Below are 24,316 nucleotides of genomic sequence, written 5' to 3'. Positions count from 1 at the left end.
AGGGAAAGGGCTTAAGAGCACATTTTATTTATCTAGACATACGCCCCTGACATAGCAATTGCATATTTCTCTTACTTCATTTTGTGGGGAAACTCAAAGAATGCAGTGTTTTACAATTCAAATTAAAGCAACAAACACATCAAGCTGTCTGATTTTCTGGGAGTGAGAAGTGGGGGAGGGGCTTTATGATGGCATAACTGCCTGAAAACTTTTCAACACCAGAAAAACGGTTTGCAGCACGAAAGAAAAATGTGCATGTTGAGAAAGAACATGAATGCTAAAAACACATTGTTACTATAAATTTTGAATCTGAGACACAAGTCACAATGCTGCTTTACTAATAGTGCAGTTTTAAACCTATTTAAGCTGGGAAATTTGTTATCAGGTGACTCATACATGTGGGGAAATCCAGTTCATGTGTGCCAAAGATGAAAGAAAGCGATTAGGTGTTTAAATGTTAAGATTCCATTCAGTCTTGTGAATGAACTGCAGTAATCTCGGATGAGAAGAAAAGCAAGAGGGCAGTTATTCATCAAGTTAAAAAATGTTAAAGGACTCTCTGGATTTAAATAATAAAACCTTACATTTATGACACATTTATCTATCAAATACCGTAAGGACTTTTCTTTTTTATTTCGAAACATTCACAAAGTTAAAAAAAAAAGTTAAGTACAGTGCAAACAACTTTTTGTCCTTAAGCATATTGAAAGTACAGACCTGAGGCCCTATTGCCCACAAATACTTTTTCCTACAGACAAGGACTCTCTCCTGTATAATCACAATGCAACCGTTAAAAGCAGGCAATTAACACTAATGCGTGACTGCTAGGTAAGCCTCAGGCTCTGCTCACGTTCTGCCAATTGTATCAATGATGTGTTTTCTAGCAACAGGTTCAGAAGCACAGCCTGCACTAAGTTGTCATGTCTCCGTCATCTGCCTCTGCCTGAAACAATTCCCCGGTCTTTCTCAGACTTTCATGACTTTGGCACTTCGGAGTTATCCTGTAACCTGTCCCTTGATTTGGATTTTGCTGGTGTTTCCTTAGGATTATATTCAGGTTATACAACCTTGGCAGGAATATCATAGAAGTGATGTCACTTTCATCGCTTTATATCGTGTCATGTGGCACATAATTTCAGTCTGTCCCATTACTAATGATGTTCACTTTGATTCCTTGCTTAAGGTAATATCTGCTAGGCATATCCTCTGTGAAGATATTCTTTTTCCTAGTGAAACCATGTAAATACCCCATTCCTCAGCAAACTTTTGATGTACTCATTTATTTATGTCTTTGTAGTCATAATTTTCTATTTTATTCAATGCGTGATGATATTTTACTGTCATTTTAAATTTTGATGCTCGATTTATTCCTGACTTGGCCAATGGAAGGCTCTTCAAGTGGCTTCTATGTCCTTGTGACACTTTCACAGTATTCCTTGAGCCCTTCCTTGCTCTGTCACAACAAAGTGTTCCGGGCTTATACTTCCCCTGCCCCAGATGTGGGATCAGTCATTTCTCTAAGGAGCCCTGGTTCCTCTCAGAGAAAAGCGTTATTTAGAAGCCAAGATCTTGACACTACCTGTGATCATTGGTATCAGGCTGTCACCATGCCTAAACTTGCTGTGGTGCCTATAAAAATGTGCCACTTGGGGGCAGCTGGGTGGCTCCACCGGTTGAGCGACCGACTTCGACTCAGGTCATAATCTCGCGGTTTGTGGGTTCGAGCCCCACGTCAGGTTCTGTGCTGACAGCTCAGAGCCCGGAGCCTGCTTCGGATTCTGTGTCTCCCTCTCTCTCTGCGCTTCCCCTGCTCACTCTCTGTCTCTCTCTCAAAAATAAACAAACATTAAAAACAATTAAAAAATGTGTCACTCGGATCTCCTGCTACAGGTAACATAATTGACTGACAGCCCCTACTACTGCCCCCCCCCCCAATCTATCACCCTGTTTGTACTGAGGCCATACTCCCCAAGGGTTACTCCCAGTCAATACTTAAGCATAGCGGGCTCAGGGGGCCCATTCTGCAAGACATAGGAATTCTTCAATGGGCAACTTTGGTTTGGGAACTCCCCATCTACTTAGTAAATCCATTCTTGGAACTGTGCGGCTGTGCAAGACTTGTCCTACTCCTGTCCTTCTTTCCTTGTCTCCTTCCACAAATGTCAGAAGACATCTCAGGCTGAAGGATCTCTCTCCCTTCTCCTTTCTTACTTGTATTAGTTACCTATCACCGTGTAGCCATTACCTTCGAAACATATTAACTTAAAACAAAATACATATTTATTATTTCATAGTTTTTGTAGGTCAGGAATTTGAGAGCAGATTACCTGGTCCGGAATCTCTCATGATGTTGCTGTCAAGAGGTCAGCCACAGCACAGTCATCTGATGGCTTGACTTGACCCTGGAGGGTGTATTTCCAAGATGACTCAGTTGGCTATTGGCAAAAGGTCTCAGTTCTTCACTACAAGGACCATTCCTTAGGGTCCCTTGAGCGTCCTTGTGACATGACAGCTGACTTTAGCCCTACACAAGTGCTCCAAGAGAACGCAGAGCCACTGTTAAAGACAAGCCAACAGGTCCAAAATGGAGTCACTTATGCTAAGCCCCATGCCACCAAACTGAAACTTACAGTTTCGTCCTCTCCCAGAAATGGAATCTTAAACCAATCAATTAGGAATCACCAGGTCAGCACTGGTGAGGTAACCTGCCTGATAGACCCTTGCCATTCCCTGAAGGAAAGTGACTGTGCCACAACGGATCCATTATTTTGCTAGTATAACTTTGTCCCACTCCCTTCTACTGATAAAAGTCTTCCATTTTGTATAGCTCATCGGAGCTCTTTTCTATCTGCTATGTAGGTTGCTGCCTGATTCATGAATCATGGACTAAAGCCAATAACATCTTTAATTTTTTTTAAGTTTATTTATTATCTTTGAGAGAGAGTGAGAGAGAGAGAGCACAAGCAGGGGAGGGGTAGAGAGAGAGGGAGACACAGGATCCGAAGCAGGCTCCAGGCTCAGAGCTGTCAGCACAGAGCCTGATGTGGGGCTCGAACTCATGAAATGTGAGATCATGTCCTGAGCCCAAGTCGGACACTTAACCAATTGAGCCACCCAGGCGCCCCGCTAATAGCATCTTTAAAATTTACTCAGTTGAATTTCTTTTTAATACATGTCTTGTATTGTCTAACCTTAAATTCACATCATGTCATTGCAGAAATAGGTCAACTCTATTCATTTTGGGAAGGACTTTCCAGGTGTGAGAACGCCAAGAAGTAAGAATCATTGGGGGCCACCTTGGAGGCTGCCACGCTCCTCCTATATATCTCTTGCACATCTAATCTTGTGCAAGAGTCTTGGTAACTCCTTCTTAGTAAACATGAACTGACATACCTGCTTGGTGGACAGAGCTAGGGAATACACACACACACGTACACACACACACAGAGTCACATATTCATTTATAGCTATTTATTTCTATATCTATCCACATATACTGAAAACCATAAATTCATATCGATACATCCAATATCGATACATTCCAATAAAGAATTACAGCGTCTGTTCTAGTGTTTTCTCTTTCTGTATTTGTAACTGCTTTGTACGTGTTGAGATACCTGGACATGTAGATTTACCTATTTTATCAAATATGGGAAGTTTTTGACTCATTCCTTCAAATATTCTTTTTTTTTAATGTTTACTCATGTTTTTGAGAGAGAGAGGGAGAGAGAGAGACAGAGATAGAGAGCGTGAGTTGGGCAGGGTCAGGGAGAGAAGGAGGCACAGAATCTGAAGCAGGCTCCAGGCTCTGAGCTGTTAGTACACAGCCCAATGCAGGGCTCGAACCCACGAACTGTGAGATCATGACCTGAGCCGAAGTTGGACACTTAACTGACTGAGCCACCCAGGTGCCTCCTTCTTCAAATATTCTTTATGTCCCTTTCTCTTTGTTACTGGAAACCCTGATTGCCACCTTCTACATTGCTACTGCACCATGGAAAGAAGGGCAGACAAGAGTAAATTAAAACACAACAAACTTCTTCTACCATGTTTCAGTGCTCATTCTCTCTCTTTTTTTAATGTTTATTAAATAATGTTTATTATTTTGAGAGAGAGAGAGAAAAAATGTGAGCGGGGGAGGGGCAGAGAGAGAGGGAGACACAGAATCTGAAACCGGCTCCAGGCTCTGAGCTGTCAGCACAGAGCCCGATGTGGGGCTTGAACTCATGAACTGCGAGATCATGACCTGAGCTGAAATCAGACGCTTAACCAACTGAGCCACTCAGGCGCCCAGTGTTCATTCTCTTAAAACAAACAAACAAACAAAAAAAACCCTTTATTTATTTGTTTGTTTAAATGTTTATTTATTTATCTTGAGACAGAAAGAGAGAGTGCAAGCAGGGGAGGGGCAGAGAGAGAGGGAGAATCTCAAGCAGGCTCCACACTGTCAGTGCACAGCCTGACACAGGGCTCTATTTCACGAACCATGAGATCATGTCCTAAGCCAAAATCAAGAGTCAGATGCTTAACTGACTGAGCCACCCAGGTGCCCCTCAGTGCTCATTCTCTTGACTAAGCATTTGCTTGGTTGCTATAAACCTTTCACTGTCTTGTAGAGCTCTGATAAAGTTGACTCTGAGAGTTTTTGCCAGTGTTGTTTTTTTTTTTTTCAGTATTTATGGGAAGAGACAGGCCCCTGGATTTCCCCACTCCATCATTTTCATTGACATTGACATCGATATATCTGCCTTCTATTTGTGACTCCGTCCTCCAACAGAAAGCCAGCTTCTATTATTCTTAATGTATTTACTTTTTGATTAATCCCTCTGTATGTAACCAATATTCCGCTCCCTCTATCATCCCCTTCCCTGCATGGACCCCTCCTCTCTGCTCCGTCTACATCCGAGTCCCTGCGACAGAGTGTCCTCTGCTGTAGGAGTCCTTTAATTCTGTTGGGGTTAACCTGAGTACTTTAGTGCACAGTGTTTTCATTTATTGATCATTAAAAAGTTTTATTAGGTTTTACTGAGGGGTTATACGGCCACTGATGAAATAAGAAACAAATATTATTAGGAACAAAGTATACTTCTTTTCAAATTATAACTATATTTAGGCATCTCATGCAATACTCTTATTCTGTAGCTAGGAATGACTATTAAATCCCATTCAAAGATGGAAAAATAGAGGTAAGGTACTCTTATGGTATCCCCCAAATTTATGGTGAGCAGCTGCAGTCACACCCTGTCCGATGTTAGGAAACCTTGTAACACGTCCTTTGTCACTTCCCTCTTCCATTTCCAGCAGCAACTCTTCTACATCTTTATCACATTTCTGAAGCCCACGCTGTATTCTTTCTTACTTCACTCTGAATAGATTAACTTTGCTTTTTTAAAAAAAATTATTTATTTATTTTTTTATTTTAGAGAGGGGAGAAGAGGGGGAGAGGGGCAGAGGGAGAGAGAGAAAGTCCCAAGCAGCGTGGAACATGACATGGGGCTTGTTCCCACGACACCGGGATCAGGACCCAAGCCAAAATTGAGTCGGATACTCAACTGACTGAGCCACCCAGGCACACCAAACTTTGCTTTTTGAATACAGTGGTCTCCCCTTACCCATGGGGTACACATTCCAATCCCCCTGAGGGTGCCTGAAACCATGTTTCTTCCTAAACATAAAAGCTTAACTTATAAATTAGGTGCAGTAAGAGATCAACAATAGTAACTAATAATAGAACAGGGGTGCCTGCCTGGCTCAGTGGGGCATACGATCTCGATCTCAGGGTCATGAGTTCAAGCCCCGTGTTGGGCACAGAGCTTACTTAAAAAAATGGAACAATTATAACAATATAGTGTAATAAAAGTTCTGTGAATGTGGTCTCCGTCTCCCCAAATATCGTATTGTACTATACTCACCCTTCTGCTTGTGATGACGAGATGCTAAAATGCTCCCATGATGAGATGAGATGAAGTGAGGTGAGTAACATTGTGCCATAACATTAGACTACTAGTCTTGACCTTCTGATGACAGGGACTGTGGTTGGCTGTGGGTAACTGAAACCAGGGAAAGTGAAACTTTAGATAAGGGGGGACTACTGTATTAAGCAAATAAAGGCCATCAAATGTAAACTCTTTCAAATATTTGTCTCTGTTATCCCATTGCCCCCAAACCTATAGTTACAAGGGGCAGATTCGGGTTTTGTGGTACCTGAGCACATGCAACTGGAAAAGGAGGAATTAAAAAAAAAAAGAATTCAAAAAAATTTACCCTGGAAAATTTTATAAAAACATATGACCATGTCATATCCTGGTCATGGTCCCTCCCAGAGCCTCTGGAAGCAGCCTGTGAAAGTAGGGGTGGAAAAAGGGAGTTGGAACTTCAGCAGCTTTTGATAGGTCTCCTCCTTCTCTCGCATCTGGAAGTGGTGGTTCTCCTCCTCCCCCCGTCCAAGGCCAATTCATCCTGTACCCTCCCTCTCTCTTCTTCCCTTCTAAACAAGTCCATCACACAGAACATACTGTTCTCTAACTTGTTCTTCAATTAACAGTATATCAAGGCTACACTTCCAAATCTACACAATTCTTTTTAACAGCTGTATAGTATTCCACAATAAGGATAGACCATTGTTTCTTCAACTATTCCCTTTTGAATGCATTCAGGTTTTTTTTTTCTTATTAGATTGAAACATATAAAACTACCATATTTGTAGGCTTGTTTGTTTTGTTCATTTTATATTACAATGTTTTACTAAATATCTATGTCTCTATAAATTTTGTTCCTGTGGATAAATTCTAAGAGGTGGGATTCTATTTTAAAAGAGGTGGATATTGGGGGGGGCACCTGAGTGGCCCAGTCAGTTAAGTGCCGGACTCTTGATTTTGGCTCAGGTCATGATCTCACAGTTTTGTGAGTTTGGGCCTTGCCGAGAACACTGTGCTACAGGTGCAGAGCCTGCTTGGGATTCTCCCTCTCTGTCCCTCCACCACTCGTGTGTTCTATCTTTCTCTCTCACATGCAAAATAAACAAATAAAAAAAATTTTTTTTAAAAAGGTGTGTATAACGGGCTACCTGGTTGGCTCAGTGAGTTAAGCATCGACTTGATTTTGGCACAGGTCATGATCTCATGGTCCTGAGATAGAGTCCTGGCATCAGGCTCCTTGCTTGGTGTAAAGCCTGCTTAAGATTCTCTCTTCCTCTCTCTCTCTCTGCCCCTCCCCCATGTACACCCCTCCCCTCCCTAATAAAAAAATAAAATAAAAGTTGTGTATATTTTACTCCTAGATTGCTTTCCTAAAATGTTGGCATAATGTATGCTCCCATCAATGACCTTTTATAAGTCACAGCAGCCTTGTTTCAGTGCTTCTCAGAGCAGACTGTCTCCACCACACCCTGTATTCGCCATTATTGACTGCACCTTCTCTCACAACTCTTCAACCAGTTTTCCACCTTCCCCCTTTCGGTTTATGTCTCTAGCTTCTCTTTTTCTATTTATTCCTAGATACTTGTATTCCACATGCATCTGCTCTGGCTCACTTTTCTAGCCACAACGAGTGCTCTCTTCTCCCCTTAGGTAAGTTTATGGCTTCAGCTGTAACCTCTACCCTCAGCCCACCAGTGAGGTGGCCCCAAGTTCACTTCACCTGAATTATGAAAATGCCCTCCCTTCCTGCAGATGTCTTACTGTCATCCTCCAGAAAATTGTGGTAATAACTATTTACTATTCTACAGCACATTCCTGGATTGTGTGGTGTATAAGTTCCACAATCATCACTGAATAGCTATATTTTCCGCTCCTCTCCTGAGTCCAAACTTCTACATCAAAACTGTGTACTATATATCTCCAGCTGGAAGTTTTACAGGTAGGGCCAATACAAAAGACCCATTGTTGAACTTATCATCACCTCTCCTGAAATCCTCCTTAGGCATTTCTTTTCTTAGTAAATGAGACTCTCATTCACTTGGGTGCATAACTTAGAAACCTGGAAATTCACCCTAGACTTCTTCTCTCTCTCTTTCTTTCTCTCTCTCTCTCAATTCACATCGGATAGGTTCCCAAGCCCTGTGGTTTCTACCCCATATTCCTCAAATCCATGATCTCTTCAATCCCCTGGGTTGTTGGCCTGACCATCTCTTTCAGGGGCTAAAAATAACTTCCTCCTTGGTCTTCCTACTTTTTGCCTTGCCTCCCTTCTATTATCCACACTGCAGTCAGAGATATTATTTAACACGTAAATCAATTCTCTACCATGAGAAAAATGCTTCAAACTCCACACTGTCAGCAGGCTAAAATCTGAATGACTAAGCATGACTTAAAAATCAATTTATTTATCCAATATCTACTTAATGGCCTGCCTCATTTTCTGACATTCTCTAAAAGCACCCTATGCTTCAGCTATATGGATCTACTTTCAAATCTCCAACATGCCAAGCTCTCTAATAATTCAGTGCCTTTGCACCTGCTACCCTTCTGCTTGGAATTCCTTGTCAGTCTTGTTGGCCTGACAGACTCCGACTTAAATTTCAGGCTTAAGCTCTCAGGTTATTTTCCTTTTTTTAAATGGTGCAGGCAGACAAACACTCAAGTTCCTTATTGATATTCTGCACACCTACACCATAGCAATTTTAACATTTAAATTATTTGTTTTATCAATTAGTGTTTCTAAACACAGTTGTAAGCTTTTGGAGGGTAGGAGCCATGATTAGTCTCATCTTTGCATCCCCAACACATAACACAGTGACCTGCATCGAATATTTAATAGGCATTTGAATGAATGCAAAAATAAATTAGTTAAGTAGTAAGAATGATGTCCAGGCTAGGGCTTAACCTTAAGCTACATAGATTTTTCACTTAAGTACCTCTTAAAAAATTGGAAAAACAGAAGAATATATTAACGGAAATTTAAGAAATAAAAAGTAAAAAAAATCTCATATTACTTTACCATCATAATGCCTGTTTTAATGCAGTTACTATTTACTTTTGGTCTTTTTTCCAATATGTGGTAAATAAGGAAGTATATTTATACTATATGCTTGTTTTTATATTTACGTTTTACATGGTTGTAATGAAGACATACGTGCACTTTCACGTTAAGTTTAACTAACTGTAAACATTTTCCAGCACTGTTGTGTAGTCATCTGAACCATCACTTTTCAACATTGTATGATACTTCCTCTCTCTACTTAGGATGACGGTATAGAAACTTAGGTTGTACTCGGTTTCCTATTATAAATAGGAACAAATCCAGGTTTTATGGAACTTGAAATTTATATAATTTTGAGAGACGTTTTCAGTAAAAGAATACAAAAAAGCCTTACTTTTGCAAACTTTGTGAATACATTGTTAGGGACCCTCCCGGGGTCTGGAAGGGGCCTGTGAAAGTGAAGCTTAACTGTCACTTAATTTAAGTGAAGGTTAATTTTCATCAGCTTCACAGTTGTCTACCTCCAATTATAAATAATCCTGTGATAAGCATTTTGAGCATGTGATTTTTCCCTCTCTTCTATTATGTTCCAAGGATTCCAAGTTATTATAACACCATAATATGGTCATATTATGACACCTTTCTCACCTTGAGGTTGAGAAAGGAAATGATTATTTATTGAGCACCTATCATATACTGATATATTATTTATCAATATAGTTTAGATATATTAAAAAAATTTTTAATGTTTATTTATTTTTGGGAGAGAGAGAGAGGGAGAGAGAATGAGCAGGGGAGAAGCAGAGAGAGGGAGACACAGAATATGAAGCAAGGAAGCTCCAGGCTCTAAGCTGTCAGCACAGAGCCTGACATGGAGCTCCAACCAACGAATCGCAAGATCAGGACCTGAGCCAAAGTTGGACGCTTAACCGACTGGGCCACCCAGGCACCCCAATATACTATTTAATTTAATCCTTACTACAAGCCTGAAGGAGGTATCATCCCCATGTTACAGACGAGAAAACTGAGGTGCAGTGGGTTTTGTACATCACGTACATCTTTGAGTAGTTACATCTTGTAACTGGTAGGGTTTGGATCCAAAGCTCACGCCTTCTCTTCTCCACTACATTATGGTGTTTCCACAGCCTCACTAGCTTCACAGTAATACATTTTCTAGGCTATTGCTGAAAAACCTGGTTCACAGTTACCTGTTTTGAGGAGGCCAGGAGGCCAAATTTGCAGTCTTGACATGGTTCTTGGAAGAAGGTAATTTAAATCAGTGGTGGCTAGATTTTCTTCAGGTGAATTTAGGAGAAAGTGATTTGACTGTTTCTGCCCTCTGCCTGCTTACAGACCTGTATCACTTAGTTCAGCACATATTTCTTGGAAGAAGCAGTGTCTGAAGTTGAAAGACCTGGGCTGGGTTTGGGTCCTGCTGTTAACTACTTGAGTGGCCTTGGCGAAGTCATTGAACCCCTCATTTTCCTCCTCGGTGCAATGAGGATAATAAGTAACAAATCCTGCCTCACTCCAGGCTAGTGTCCAATACGATAATGTGCGTGCAAACCCTCAGTGAACTCCAATGTCACTGAGGTACAGTAGTGCCCCCTTATCAGAGGTTTTTGCTTGCAGTGGTTCCCCGCAGCCAACCACGATGGGAAGCAGATCATTCTTCTTCTGACTGTTGTCAAAAGTCAATAGTAGCCTAAGGCTACGTCCCAATGCCTGCATCATTTCACTTCACTTCATCTCTCGTGTAGACATTTTATCATTTCACATCATCACATGAAGAGTGAGTACAGGGAAGATAGTTTGAGAGACAGACCATAGTCACATAACTTTTATTACAGTATATTGCTGTAATTGATCTATTTTATGGTTATTGTTGTTAATCTCTTCGTGTGCCTAATTGATAAGTTAAACTTTAACTCAGGTACGTATGCATAGGTAAAACCGGTATATGTAGGGCTGGGTGCTATCCATGGTTTCAGGCACCCGCAGGAGGTCTTGCAGTTAAGGAGGAATTTTTGTATAAGTAACATGGTGGAAGTTCCTCCACTTGCTCGCCCGTCTGCCTCCAGGTAAGGGCCTGTGACAGCCGTACAGAATTCACCTGATGGCTCCCTTATGGTTAACTCTGGCTGGAGTTGCCTCCTCAGCTGAAGTTGCCACTTCTTTTTATGGGGTGGATGTCTGGGCTGTTCCACCGGGAAGCATCAAAAGCAGCAGAGGCTGTGCAAAACCAGGCTGAGATTCTGGTGAATCTTTTCCTCCTCAAGCTGCGAGCTGATCAAAAAAATGGTAAAGATTTATCTATAAATGCAACTCGTAAAATCCCAAGCGCAGTCCTTACCAATTGTCCCTTTGCTCTGTCTTAGGTGCTGACGCATTTATCCTGGAATTTTACCTGGCCGATTAGAAATCTTTAGTCCTTGTGGGACCTAATTCTGGGGATGGTCTGTAATTCTGGAAAGCCACGAGAAAATAAAAATCTCTGTTCTGAGTTGGCGTTTGGACATCCTCCCCGTATCACGTTTAAAGCTGGTGTAAGCAGCATTAGTCTTTATTTTCCTTAACAGAGAAAAGCGTAAACCCATTTCCAAGCCCCAAGATTGAACTCGTCACCCTGTGCCGGACCCCGCGCGGCTCCCCGCGCACGGCCTGAAGCTCTGCAGCCTGCCCGCCGCCTCCCGCGTCCCCAGCCCAGGTGTCAGGCAGCGGGTGCCTGGACCTCCACCTGGCTCGGCCGGCGGCGATCGCACAAAGAGCGGAGCAGGCGGCGGCCCGGCCGAGCCGCAGAAAGTAGTCCCGACCACGCCGGGCCGATGTTGTTCGACGTCGCTTCACGCCCTCCGCGGGGAGGGCCGCAGCGGCCGACCCAGGAAAGAATCCCATAGGAATGCGCCGGCGGGAGGCCTTTTCCCTCCAGCTCGCCACTGCTCGCCTGGCAGATCTCCCGGGGTCTCCAAGCAGAAGCCGTGCGCGCGGCCCCCCACCTTCTTCCGCAGCTGCTCGGGAGGCGGCGCCGAGGGAGGGGCTCGCCCGCGCGCAGGGAGACCTTCGCGGCGACCCGTGGCGGCGGCGGGACCGCGGTATCCCTGCGCCGCTGCGTGAGAGGAAGAGGCTGAATGAGGAACTGCGCGGGGGAAGCGGGGCGCCGGGGGAGGAGGCGGCGGGATGGAAGCAGACGCTGGCGTCGCGCGAGCCCCCGGCAGAGCGGCGCGGTAGAGAGGGCGGCGGCGGCGCGCGCGGAGCCTTGACGTGCCCCTTTCTTTCTTCTCTCTCTCTGGAAAGCTGGGAAGCATGAGCGTGCAGACCTGCCGCTGCGGCGGCCGCCCCGGCTCCTCGCCTCCCCCTTTTCTGGCCGCCCCTCGCCGGTGAGAGAAGAGAACGCGAGAAGGGAAGATGGGGGCCGTCCTGAGGAGCCTCCTGGTCTGCAGTTTCTGTGCGCTCCTGAGAGGTGGGAAAGGGGGGGGGAGCGGGAAAGTTGGTGGGATTTGGGGGGGAGGTGGCCTTGTTTTGTGTGTGTCTGGGGGGAGGGGGAGGGAGGGAGGAGAAGGGGAAGAGGAGCCAGGAGAGGCCTGGTCGTGGGGAAGGAGAGAGAAAGGGGCCCGGGAGAAGGGGCTGTGCGCTCCGCCTGGCCACAATGCAGACCCCTTCCTGGGGTTCCGGACCTTCCCTGGACACAGAGGAGCTTCATCCGGGCTGCTTGTGTAGGTGAACCCCTGGAGCTCCATTCTATCGCAGTGACTGAGGGTCTGCGTGTCCCTTTCTGCCGGGAGTCATCCGGGAGAAGGGTCTTTGTATGGATTTTGGCTTTTAAAATGTTGGAGCCGAAGATGCTTTAACGTTGGTCTTCTCTCTGGAAGCCCCCACCTTTTCTGTGTCTCTTACGTGAACTTTTAGAGCCTTCTTACTATTTTTCCAGGCCTTGTTACTACTAATAATTGGCTTCCGTTGGGGATCTAATGATCCTGGGTGAGAGCACAGTTGGAAAGTGACTCCGAGGTTATAGGTCGAGCGTTTCAGCACTGGGAATCTTCTGAGCTTCAGCCCATAATAAAATAGAAACGTTGCCCTTGTAACCCCTGGTATTCAGGACTTGCCCCTATTTTCGGAGCCTGCAAGTGTACAGTTGGCACTGAATAGGAAAGTCATCCTTGTGTGAAGAGGAGCCTGTCCTGGGACCTAAGTTATCGTTTGCTGCGCTCCCCTGGGGGACTGCTTGGCACTTTGGTAAAAAACGTGGGCTATTCTAGGTATTTTGCTCCGAGAATCGCATAAATTCGACGGCCCTGTGGTTTTTTGAATTGCCCTGTAAAGCTGTCACATACGCCGTGACTTTTATTTTGTGACAGTTCACTAAGGTTTTTGATTGGCCCGCAAGATTTCAACAGCTCTTCTCAAACTTATCCGTGTGGAAGTGGTGATGAGTCTTGCTATTGAGCATTTACCAGCAGAGGAATTTACGTGTGGATCGATGCAGTGGCTGTGGCTTTGGTTTTGTTAAAATTCTCACGTGTTCATGGCAAATTCTTTTCAGGTATAAGACCTCTTGAGTCCATGGAGATTTTTAGCTCTTCATTTAACAAACTAAACTTTTGTTAAGCCTCCATAACTTGCTAAAGTTTACAGGGCACGATAGTAACTCATGATCTTGTGCAAATGAACCCAAGATGCCTTCTGTGTGTGTATATTTGTGTTGGATGAATGTGATTGACTTTTTTTTTTTTTTGAGTAGGAGGAATTTTTTTTTTTTCTGTAGTTACTCTTGCAGGATTATTACGTTTGCATGTTATATCTACTTATACTTAATAATTATGACTCACTGTCAGCATATTCCAAACTATTTTCGCATGTCACCCCCAGAAAGACAGTGCTCGCTTAATTGTCTTGGCAGAGAATTTAATACAGTGTTGTGTACTTGAAAGGCTTAATAAGTACATGTTTATTTCATCATCGTATAGTCTTTGTTGAAAGGGGATCTTGCTCTAGTTGTGAGAAACATATTTGACCTAAGAATATGCATATATTTTAAGACAGAATGTTAGTAGTTAAATATGAGAGTCAGCTGGTTGGTTAAAGTCCTCGGGAAATCTAAGTCCATAACCTGGGATGCTTCTGGTTGCCTGGCTGTATTTCTTGGAGGGTAAGGGTGTGACATAAATGCCATTTGTTTAACACCAAGTTTGAGTCTAGAGTTGGGTTTGTTCGTTACTGGACTTCAGAGAAATTGTACTTGAAGTATTAATTTGAAGTACGGTGTTATGTAACAAGACCTAAAAGAGTTAATAGTTTAAACTGCCTCATTTCTACCAGCAAATTTCCAAAAGTGGACCTCTCATTTTCAGTGTAGCATAATGATAGTATAAGGTGGTCTTTGAATTTATCAGTGCTTAACTGTGAGTACATATTATTTGAACTAAAAAATAGTCTTTTGATGTGAAAGATTTTCATTCATAATTTAGGTTTTTTTCATTCCTTGATAATGTCATTCTGTGTTATAATAGTGGCATTAGTTGACCTTGGACTCTGAGGAGAAAAATGTGATTAACTTGTCGCGTTAAGATAATTTTTTCTGTAGAGGAGTTGTTATGAGGAGTTAATATTGGGATGATGGGTTGATGAGAGAGTTCGGGAGACCTTTTGTCCTGTAGCGCTGTTAAGTCAATAGCTGAAAGCCAGGGAATAATGCGGTCATCGTCTGGGCTGCATCCCTAACCCCTATCATCTGAGGACAAAGTGTAATGGAAAGATTTGGGGATTTCAGCACTAAAATCTTGGGTTCAAAGTCTGTGCTTCTCTGTTTAATAACCTTGTGATTCTGGTCTAGTCAGTCAATTTCTCTGGGTCTCAGTTTCTTTACCTGTAAAATGTAAATAGTAATACTGACCTAATTTGCATGTTTAACAGGCATATTAAGTGAAATGATGACTATCAAGTGATTTGCTAATGTTATTTTTTGTTATAATTTTTTATTGTGGACATATTCTCAAATGCCAGGAATTTGAGACTTAATTTGTGTAAGATTTACAAATTCTTGTGGCCAGAAGAGATTTTGATCATTCTGGTCTAACTGCTTAATTTGCAAGTGAGGATACTCAGAATCAAACAGATTATGATCTGATTAAGCTCCTATAGCTAATTAACAGTGGAAGGATGGTAGGGATTTATTGGTAGGGATTTATTAATAGTAGGGATTTATTGTTCATTCTTTTAGCAAATATGTATGGGAATACCTGCCTACTGTATATCAGGCTCTGATGGTATAGTGGTGAGCAAAATAGCCATGTCCCTGTTCTAATGGATCTCACAATCTCGGTTGCCATCCTTACTGTTCTCTTGGTTCCATCCAGGTACTGATTAGAAAAGATTATATCTCCAATTCTCTAGAGCAAATATATACATATATATATATATATATTTAAATATTTATTTATTTTTGAGACAGAGGGAGAGCGAGAGTATGAGCAGGGGAGGGGCAGAGAGAGAGAGAGAGACACAGAATCTGAAACAGGCTCCAGGCTCCGAGCTGTCAGCACAGAGCCCAATGTGGGGCTTGAACTCACAAACCGTGAGATCATGACCTGAGCTGAAGTCGGACACTTAACCGACTGAGCCACCCAGGTGCCCTTAGAGCAAATATTTTTATAAGATTTTTATAAATTTTGGAATACCATTGTGTGTATAATCTGTAAATACTATGTCCCAACTTATGTTGAGGAGGCTTTGTTGTTTCATAAAAATTTTTTGCTACTTAGTTTTTTAGAAAATATTATTAGTTTTTGTGGGATGGTGGTAAATACTGTACAAACAAGCCACTAGTGTTTTCTGTCTTACATTTTGTAGAAGTGGTCCTTGGAAAAACATTTGCTTTAATATCAAGTGGAACAAAATCTTGAGGAGGTAGAGTGAATTTTGGAGTGGGAATCAGGAGAATTAAGTTCTCATTCTAAGTTTGCCATTAGCTAGCTGTGTCGTGACCTTGGGTAAGTCACTTAATCTCTGTATACCTTATTTTCATTAGGTATACAGAGATGCGTAAGTCATATTAAAATGTTAAGATCTCTGAGAGAACGTGAAGAGACCAATTTTAATTTTGTTTAACTATTTCCCAAACTTGGGAATATTTTTTCCATAAATTTTTTTTAACATTCTGGTGAATCTTCGATCTAAGCAACACACCTGGAGAGGGCTGGACTGGATGACCTTTTGAGCATTAGGTTGATTAACATGATTGATGCTTTTTAAAAATTTATTTTGAGAGAGAGAGATTGCACGTGCACATGAGCAGGGGAGGGGCAGAGAGAGAGGGAGAGAGAGAATCCCAAGCAGGCTTTGCACTGCCAGTGCAGAGCCCAGTGTGGGGCTTGAACCCACAAATGGTGAGATCATGACCTGAGCTGAAGTCAAGAGCTGATGCTTAACCGACTGAGCTACCCAAGCACCCCTGATGTGATTGATACTTGATGGTAATTTCATATAGTTAAATGTGATACTTTCATTCCTAGTTACTTGGCTTTAGGTTTGCTTATCTGGCTAAGGAATAATTTGATTGGGTACGAGTAAGATTTCAGCTCTTTGTTATTATGAGGCCTAACAGATTTTTCCCATTGGTTTGGTTTTTCAGTGACTTCTTTGTTTTGCCTTTTTTTTTTTTTAAAGTTTATTCATTTATTTATTTGGAGAGAGAGAGTGTGCATGCATGAGCAAGGGAGGGGCAGAGAGAGAGACAGAGAGAGAGAGAGAGAGAGAGACAATCCCAAGTAGGCTCTGTGCTGTTAGTGCAGAGCCCACTGTGGGGCTTGAACTCATAATCCATGAGATGATGACCTGAGCCGAAGTCCAGAGTTGGACGCTTAACCAACTGAGCCACCCAGGCGCCTCTGTTTTGCTTTAATTGGAGGTTTTTCCATTTGCTGAACTGAAATATTCTTTCCGTATAGTTATACATGCTTTGGCTATCAGAAAGGACTCTTTTTTGAATATCAAATAAGACTCTGTGGAGGGTATATAAATGAAAATGTTTTACGTGAGTTTATAATTTGAACATGTTGGAAAAACAAGTAACACAATAACCTGTTTAGGTCATTGTAGATACTCTTGAAATTTTAATTTCATCATGGAAACTTCATTGCAAGTTATATTTAGAGAAGATTATAAAGAGGGGCAGGAAGATATAGGCTTTGTGGATAAATTAAGTTCAGATATTCTACTACTTAATGTAGTCTTGGACAAGTTACTTAGCTTTAGTTTCCTCTCCTGTTAAGTAGAGGTAATATCTTACAAGATTTCTATGAGAACTGATGGGATAATATTTGCAAAGGGAGAGTATGGTGCACAGTCAGTAGTAGACTTTGAATAAATGGCTACTAATATTAGGATGGCTAAATTAAAAGAAACATTAATGCTCAGGAAAGACTAGTAAAACATTTAAGTGCCAGGCACTGTTTTAGGGAGCCAATAATTTTAGGCCAGTGGTTTTTGAACTTTTTGACTCTTCTACAACTGAAACAAAAACTCCATGAAATACCTTTATTTCCGATATTGTCTTTTTTTTATTAAAAAAAAATTTTTTTTTAATGTTTATTCTTGAGACAGAGACAGAGCATGAACAGGGGAGGGGCAGAGAGAGAGGGAGACACAGAATCTGAAACAGGCTCCAGGCTCTGAGCTGTCAGTCAGCACAGAGCCTGACGCGGGGCTTGAACCCATAAACTGTGAGATCATGACCTGAGCCGAAGTCGGATGCTTAACCGACTGAGCCACCCAGGTGCCCCTGATATTTTCTTTTTTAAGTTTTTATTTATTTTTTTAAGTATTCTGTACCCCCAACGTGGGACTCAAACTCTTGACCTTGACATCAAGAGTTGCATGCTCCTCTGTCTGAGCCAGCCAGGCTCCCCACTTCTGATATGTTATGTTTTATTTTATATAACTAAGATGGTCGCTATTAAGTTTACTTTACCTTCTAAAGGATTGAAGCTTTATTTAACACTATTTTAGGTGAGTATTATAGATAAACCAGAGGATAAATAGTGCAGTTGATTGTGATACTTATTTACTTGTTTAAGAGTTTAGTATGGGCAGAATGATTTTATCAAAACATTGTCTAATTGAGAAAAAATTTTAAAAATGTTTATTTCTTTTGAGAGAAAGAGAGGTAGAGCATAGGCAGGGGAGAGGCAGAAGAGAGGGAGAGAGAGAATCCCAAGCAGCCTCCGTGCTGTCAGTGCAGAGCCAGATGTAGGGCTTGAACTCACAAATCATGAGATCGTGATCTGAGCTGAAATCAAGAGTTGGCCGCTTAGCTGACTGAGCCACCCACGTGCCCTGAGAAAATTTTTTTATTCTATTATTTTGTTATAACAGTTAAAATTATTCAATTGATGAACTTCTCCCTGCAGGATGGGTAAATGCTATACCAACTTCCAGCATTGCATGTTTCATTCTTCATATGAAAGTTTTTAATGTGTCTTCTGTAAAATGAGCCTTGCATTGTATGTTTTACTCTTTTTTTAAAAGTAGTATATTTTATTTATTTTTCTTATTTATTTTTGAGAGAAAACGTGTGTGCACATGCATGAGGTGGGGAGGGGCAGAGAGAAAGGGGGACAGAGGATACAAAGTGGACTCTGCACGGATCAGCAGAGAGCCCAACGTAGGGCTCGAACTCATGAACCATGAGATCATGACCTGAGCCCAAGGTAGACGCTTAACTGAGCCACCCAGGTGCCCCCATGTTTTATTCTTCATATGAGAGTTTTTATGTGTTTTCTGTAAAATGAGCCTCACCTTAATGAATAGAACTCTGCTCCATGTGAATAACTTTGAAATTACATAGTCAAATACGTAGACTAGGTGACCTAAGAATAGGATATTTGCCCTTGAAATTACTAATTTAAAATTAGAGGAAAACAGTGTTAATTTGATATTATTAGCACACACTTTGTTTCTCAACTGTTTATTTGTGGCAGTTGACTATCTTCACAAAAAGTTCAAGACATTCAGATGTGCCTGGGCTCTGTTTGTTGAAAATTAGTGGTGCTTTAATGCTGTGATCCTCTTAGCTGTAATGTAACTTGCTAATTTTTGTTTCTGTGATACCTTGCTTGGCAGGGCCAGGAGATTGGGGATACAAAGTGAAATCATATTTTTAGCTGAAAAAATTTATTAGTTAAGTGAATTTTTAAGTTATAAATTGACATTAGGCTTAAAATTATTGATTACATTCTCAGTAAAAATAAAAATGCAGGGCGCCTGAGTGGCTCAGTCAGTTAAGCAGCCGACTTCAGCTCAGGTCATGATCTTATGGTTCGTGGGTTCAGGCCCCGCGTTGGCCTCTGTGCTGACAACTCGGAGCCAGGAGCCTGCTTCAGATTCCGTGTCTCCCTCTCTCTCTGCCCCTTTCCCGCTCTTGCTCTGTGTCTCTCTCAAAAATAAATAAACATTAAAAAAAGTTTATAAAAATGCAGAGGTGAATATGATTTGCAGTAGCCATGTTTTTCAAGAAAATAGTCACTCACTTATTGGAAAATGATACCTTTATCAAATTCTATATGTTTGGCCAGGAAGCTATTTTCTCTGATGGCCTTGGTTAGTCATCCTAGACCATTTATCATCCTAGACGTTATCATTCCTAGACCAAAATCACTGGATATAGGGATAGGAGTCTTTCTCATTATTGGCCAGCTTTTATTGAAAGATGGAATTTAAGTGTATCCATATATCCAATTTAAAGATTCTGTATTTTGCAAGTCTGAGAAAGCTAACATCTGAACTTGATTAATGTGAACTCTTAGCTACAATTTATATGGTCTTTATTTGTAGGTTTCTTGATTTATGCCAGTGAAGACAACAGCTCTTTGTTAGATATAAGCTGTTTCAAGAATAGGTATTTTTCCTTCAGTACTACCATGTATCAGAGCTTTGCCTGTATTAGGTATTCTAAATTTTACATTTAAAGCGGTATAAAAAGATGTGAATTTTTATGGCATTTATACAGTTTGTTTTGGGGCTTCATTTTGTGTTTTGTCTCAAGTCATTTATTAGATATGGTATAAATTTGTAGGTACTGTAATTTCTTTTAGCACAGATTAGATAGAGAAAACTGAATCAGAAATAAATCAGCATGTTTCTATGTGAGAAACTAATCAGAAATAAATCAGCATGTTTATATATCTGAGACTGAATTTGAAATGTGAATTATGTAATATGTTGTCTGGTTTTAGGATATAACTCTTGCATTGGTAATATAATTAGCAATCTCAAGTACTTTTTTAACCCTGTTTTTTTTTGTTGTTGTTGTTAAAGATATACTTCACATACCATAAAGTTCTCCATTTTAAAGTGTCCAGTTCAGTGGTTTCTAGTATACTCACAGGATTTTACAGCCATCACCACTGTCTAATCCCAGAACATTTCATCACCCCCAAAAAGAAACTCCCTACTCCTTAGTAGTCACTTTCCATTTCCCCTTTCCCCCAGCCTCTGGTAATGAGTAATCTACTTTTCTGTGTCTACAGATTTGCTTATTCTGAACATTTCATATAGAAGGAATCATATAACATGTAGCCTTTTGTGTCTTGGTTTCACTTAGCATAATGTTTTAAAGGTTCATTCACATTTATAGCATGTATCAGTATTTCCTTTTTATGGTTGAATAATCATTGTATGGATACATGAAGTACTTTCGAATGAGTGTGGTTTTGATCATTGGGATCTTTATTTGGAGAAATTATTTCTGAAATCTCTTTCTGAAGTTATAGACATTAAAAAAAGTCCTAAGTTCCTCTTTTTTCTGCTGGAGAAGCACTGAGTAGTTCACCAGCGTCTCGTTTCTGTGTACTAACTTATACAGAGCCCTGTCTCAGTTAACCTTTTTTTGCCAAATTCATATTAGATTAATAGGATAGAAGGGATATTAGAAATTACCTGGCCCAAATTCTTCATTTCATGAAGGAGAAAGGTGAATGACTAACTTAAGTCTAGATTGCTGGTACTCTGGATGGTAATTTCACATGCATTGCTTTCTGTATGTACTTAATTTTACCTGGGCCTTATTACAGTTTTGAAGATGATACCCGTCATTTAAAACATTTTTTTAATGTTTATAACTGAGAGAGAGAGAGAGTGCAAGCGACGGGGGTGGAGGAGGGGGAGACAGAATCCGAAGCAGGCCCTAGGCTCCGAGCTGTCAGCACAGAGCCTGACGTGGGGCTCGAACTCATGAGCCGTGAGATCATGACCTGAGATGAAGTCGGGTGCTTAACCACCTGAGACACCTAGGCTCCCCTATACCAGTCATCTTTAATAGAGGAAAATAAATATCAGTGTTATTTTAGACTTTGCAGTAGGTGGTTTGTCATAATACTGTTAAATAAAAACTAGTCCGGATTTAGGTAAGGAGAGACTATTTGAAAAGATTATTATAATAGGGAGAATGCTCTGACTGAAAGATCTGCAAGTGTCTCAAATTAAACACAAAAAACTTTTACAGAGTAGGGTAAGCTGGGCCAGCAGGAGCTTTCAGTGGAGGTGAGTAAAGTGGGTGGGGGTGAGCAGATTGCATGATCAGGATAGTTTAACTGGATTTGTTTCCCCCCTGTGGTCAGCAGATGCATGGAATGAGCTGTTAAGAGAGGAAGTCCTGGGGCGCCTGGGTGGCTCAGTCGGTTGAGCGTCCGACTTCAGCTCAGGTCACTTCAGCTCAGATCTTGTGGTCTGTGAGTTTGAGCCCCGCGTCAGGCTCTGGGCTGATGGCTCAGAGCCTGGAGCCTGCTTCCAATTCTGTGTCTCCCTCTCTCTCTGCCCCTCCCCCATTCATGCTCTGTCTCTCTCTGTCTCAAAAATAAATAAATATTAAAAAAAAAAAAAAGGAAGTCCTGCATCTACTTCCTTAAACTTAGGGCAAGCCAAAGTTTAGGGGCTTGTGGGAAAGGGGAAAAGCCTGACTAAAGTTTGGTCAAGCCAACTCAGTGGATTAAGTAATGAACAGTTTTGAACACTTGGTTAGTCCCCCTGTTCAAAACAGAATTTTTCACTATTAGGGGTATGTTTTAGTCTGCTAAGGCTTAGAGGCTTTTTGCTATAACAAAAATAGTGTAGGGGTGCCTGGGTGGCTCAGTTGGTTAAGCGTCCGACTTCAACTCAGGTCACGATCTCATAGTTCGTGAGTTCGAGCCCCGCGTTGGGCTCTGTGCTGACAGCTCAGAGCCTGGAGCCTGTTTCAGATTCTGTGTCTCCTTCTCTCTCTCTGACCCTCCCCCATTCATGCTCTGTCTCTCTCTGTCTCAAAAAGTAAATAAACATTAAAAAAAACTTTAATAAAAAAAAACAAAAATAGTGTAGTTTGGGTAGCTTATAAACAACAGAAATTTATTTCTCATGGTTCTGGTGGCTTAAAGTCCAAGATCAAGGTTCCAGCATGATCAGTTTTTGGTTGAGGATCTTCTGTGGATTGCAGACTACTTACCTCGCTATCCTCACATGGTGGATAGCAGAGAGAGGAAACAAGCTCTCGACTCTTGAAAGGGTACTAATCCCATTCATGAGGACTCCATCCTCATGACCTTATGTAATCCTAATTAGTCCCCAAAGACCTCATCTCCTAATACCTTCACATAGTGGGGGTAAGGTTTCAACATAAGAGTTTTAGGGAACACAAACATTCAGTCCATAACAAGGTAGAGTAAGAGTAATTGTGAAGTTGATATCATTAGATTTGACCTGATTATTTATGTAGGTATAGGCCTTATAAGTTTGCTTTGCTGAACATTTTTATAAGGAATCTTGGATTGGACTTGGAGGAAAAAATTTAGTATTGAAGTATAATTGCCATGCAATGTTATTATTAGCTTCATGTATACAGTACAGTGATTTGACAATTGTGTACATTACTCAGTGCTTATCATGATAAGTGTAGTCACCTCTGTCACCATTTAGTGTTACTACAGTATTATTGGCTATATTCCCTATGCTGTACTTGTCATCTCTGTGACTTATTTTATAAGTAGAAGTTTGTATCTCTTAATCCTCTTCATTTTTTGCCCATTCCCCCACCCATCTTCCCTCTGGTAACCACCAGCTTGTTCTCAGTATGTATGTACGAATTTATTTATAAAATGTATTTATTTAAATTAGGTTCCATGCTCAATGTGGGGCTTGAATTCTTGACCCTGAGATCAAGAATCATACACTCTACTGACTGAGCCAGCCAAGCGCCCTTGTTTTTTGTATTTAATAGTTTGCTTTGTTTTTTAGATTCCATATATAAATGAAATCATATGCTATTTGTCTTTGTCTGACTTATTTCACTTAGCATAATACCCTCTAGATCCATCTATGTTGTCACAAATAGCAAGATCTCATTCTTTTCTATGGCAGAGTGATAGTCCTGTGTGTGTGTGTGTGTGTGTGTGTGTGTGTGTGTACATATACCACATCACCACACTTTCATTCATTCATCTAGTGATGGACACTGGATTGCTTCCATATCTTAGCTATTGTAAATTATTGTAAACATAGGGGTGTGTATATCTTTTCAAATTAATGTTTTGTATTTTCTGTGGATTAGTAGCCAGTAGTGGAATTACTGGAGTATATGGCATTCTATTTTTAATTTTTTTTTTTTTTACGTTTATTTATTTTGGAGACAGAGAGAGACAGAGCATGAACGGGGGAGGGGCAGAGAGAGAGGGAGACACAGAATCCGAAACAGGCTCCAGGCTCTGAGCTGTCAGCACAGAGCCCGACACGGGGCTCGAACTCACGGACCGCGAGATCATGACCTGAGCCGAAGTCAGCCGCTTAACTGACTGAGCCACCCAGGCGCCCCTCTATTTTTAATTTTTGAGGAACCTCCATACTGTTTTCCACAGTGGTTGCACCAGTTTACATTCCCACAAACTGTGCCTGATATTCCCTTTTCTCCACATCCTTGCCAATGCTTGTTGTTTCTTGTGGTTTTGATTTTAGCCATTCTGACAGGTGTGAAGTGATAATTTCATTGTGGTTTTGATTTGCATTTCTCTGATGATTAGTGATGTTGAGCATCATTTCATGTGTCTCTTGTAATGTGTATGCCTTTGGGAAAATGTCTCTGCAGGTCCTCCGCTTATCTTTTTTTTTTTTTTTTAAGTTTATTTCTTTACTTTTGAGAGAAAGAGAGCAAGCATGTGGGGGAAGGGGTAGAGAGAGGGAGAGAGAGAGAGAATCCCAAGCAGGCTCCGCATTGCAAGGGTGGAATCTGATGTGGGGCTTGAATTCAGGAACGTGAAATCATGACCTGAGCTGAAGTTGGACGCTTAACCAACTGAGCCACACAGGCGCCTTTGTCTGCTCATCTTTTAATCAGATTGCTTTTTGTGTGTGTTAAATTGTATAAGTTCATTATGTA

General features: G+C 41.3%; 1 protein-coding gene across 1 annotated transcript in view; it reads left to right on the top strand.

Annotated features, from left to right (window-relative positions):
- The first annotated feature begins 12,073 nt into the window (after positions 1 to 12,073).
- The window catches only part of LRP6 (LDL receptor related protein 6), a 175,395-nt gene continuing 163,152 nt past the window's right edge, over positions 12,074 to 24,316 (top strand). The window contains exon 1 of the mRNA XM_047066194.1: positions 12,074 to 12,379. Coding sequence (XP_046922150.1) covers positions 12,325 to 12,379 — 55 coding nt within the window. The 5' untranslated portion in view covers positions 12,074 to 12,324. The remainder of the gene's footprint in view (positions 12,380 to 24,316) is intronic.

This window comes from Lynx rufus, unplaced genomic scaffold (genome assembly GCF_022079265.1).
Source record: "Lynx rufus isolate CCGP_SWC_20201006 ecotype Redwood Valley unplaced genomic scaffold, mLynRuf1.p SCAF_7, whole genome shotgun sequence".
Classification (NCBI taxonomy): domain Eukaryota; kingdom Metazoa; phylum Chordata; class Mammalia; order Carnivora; family Felidae; genus Lynx; species Lynx rufus.
Note: the sequence above shows the minus strand (reverse complement) of the source record. Positions and strands in the feature narration are given on the sequence as shown.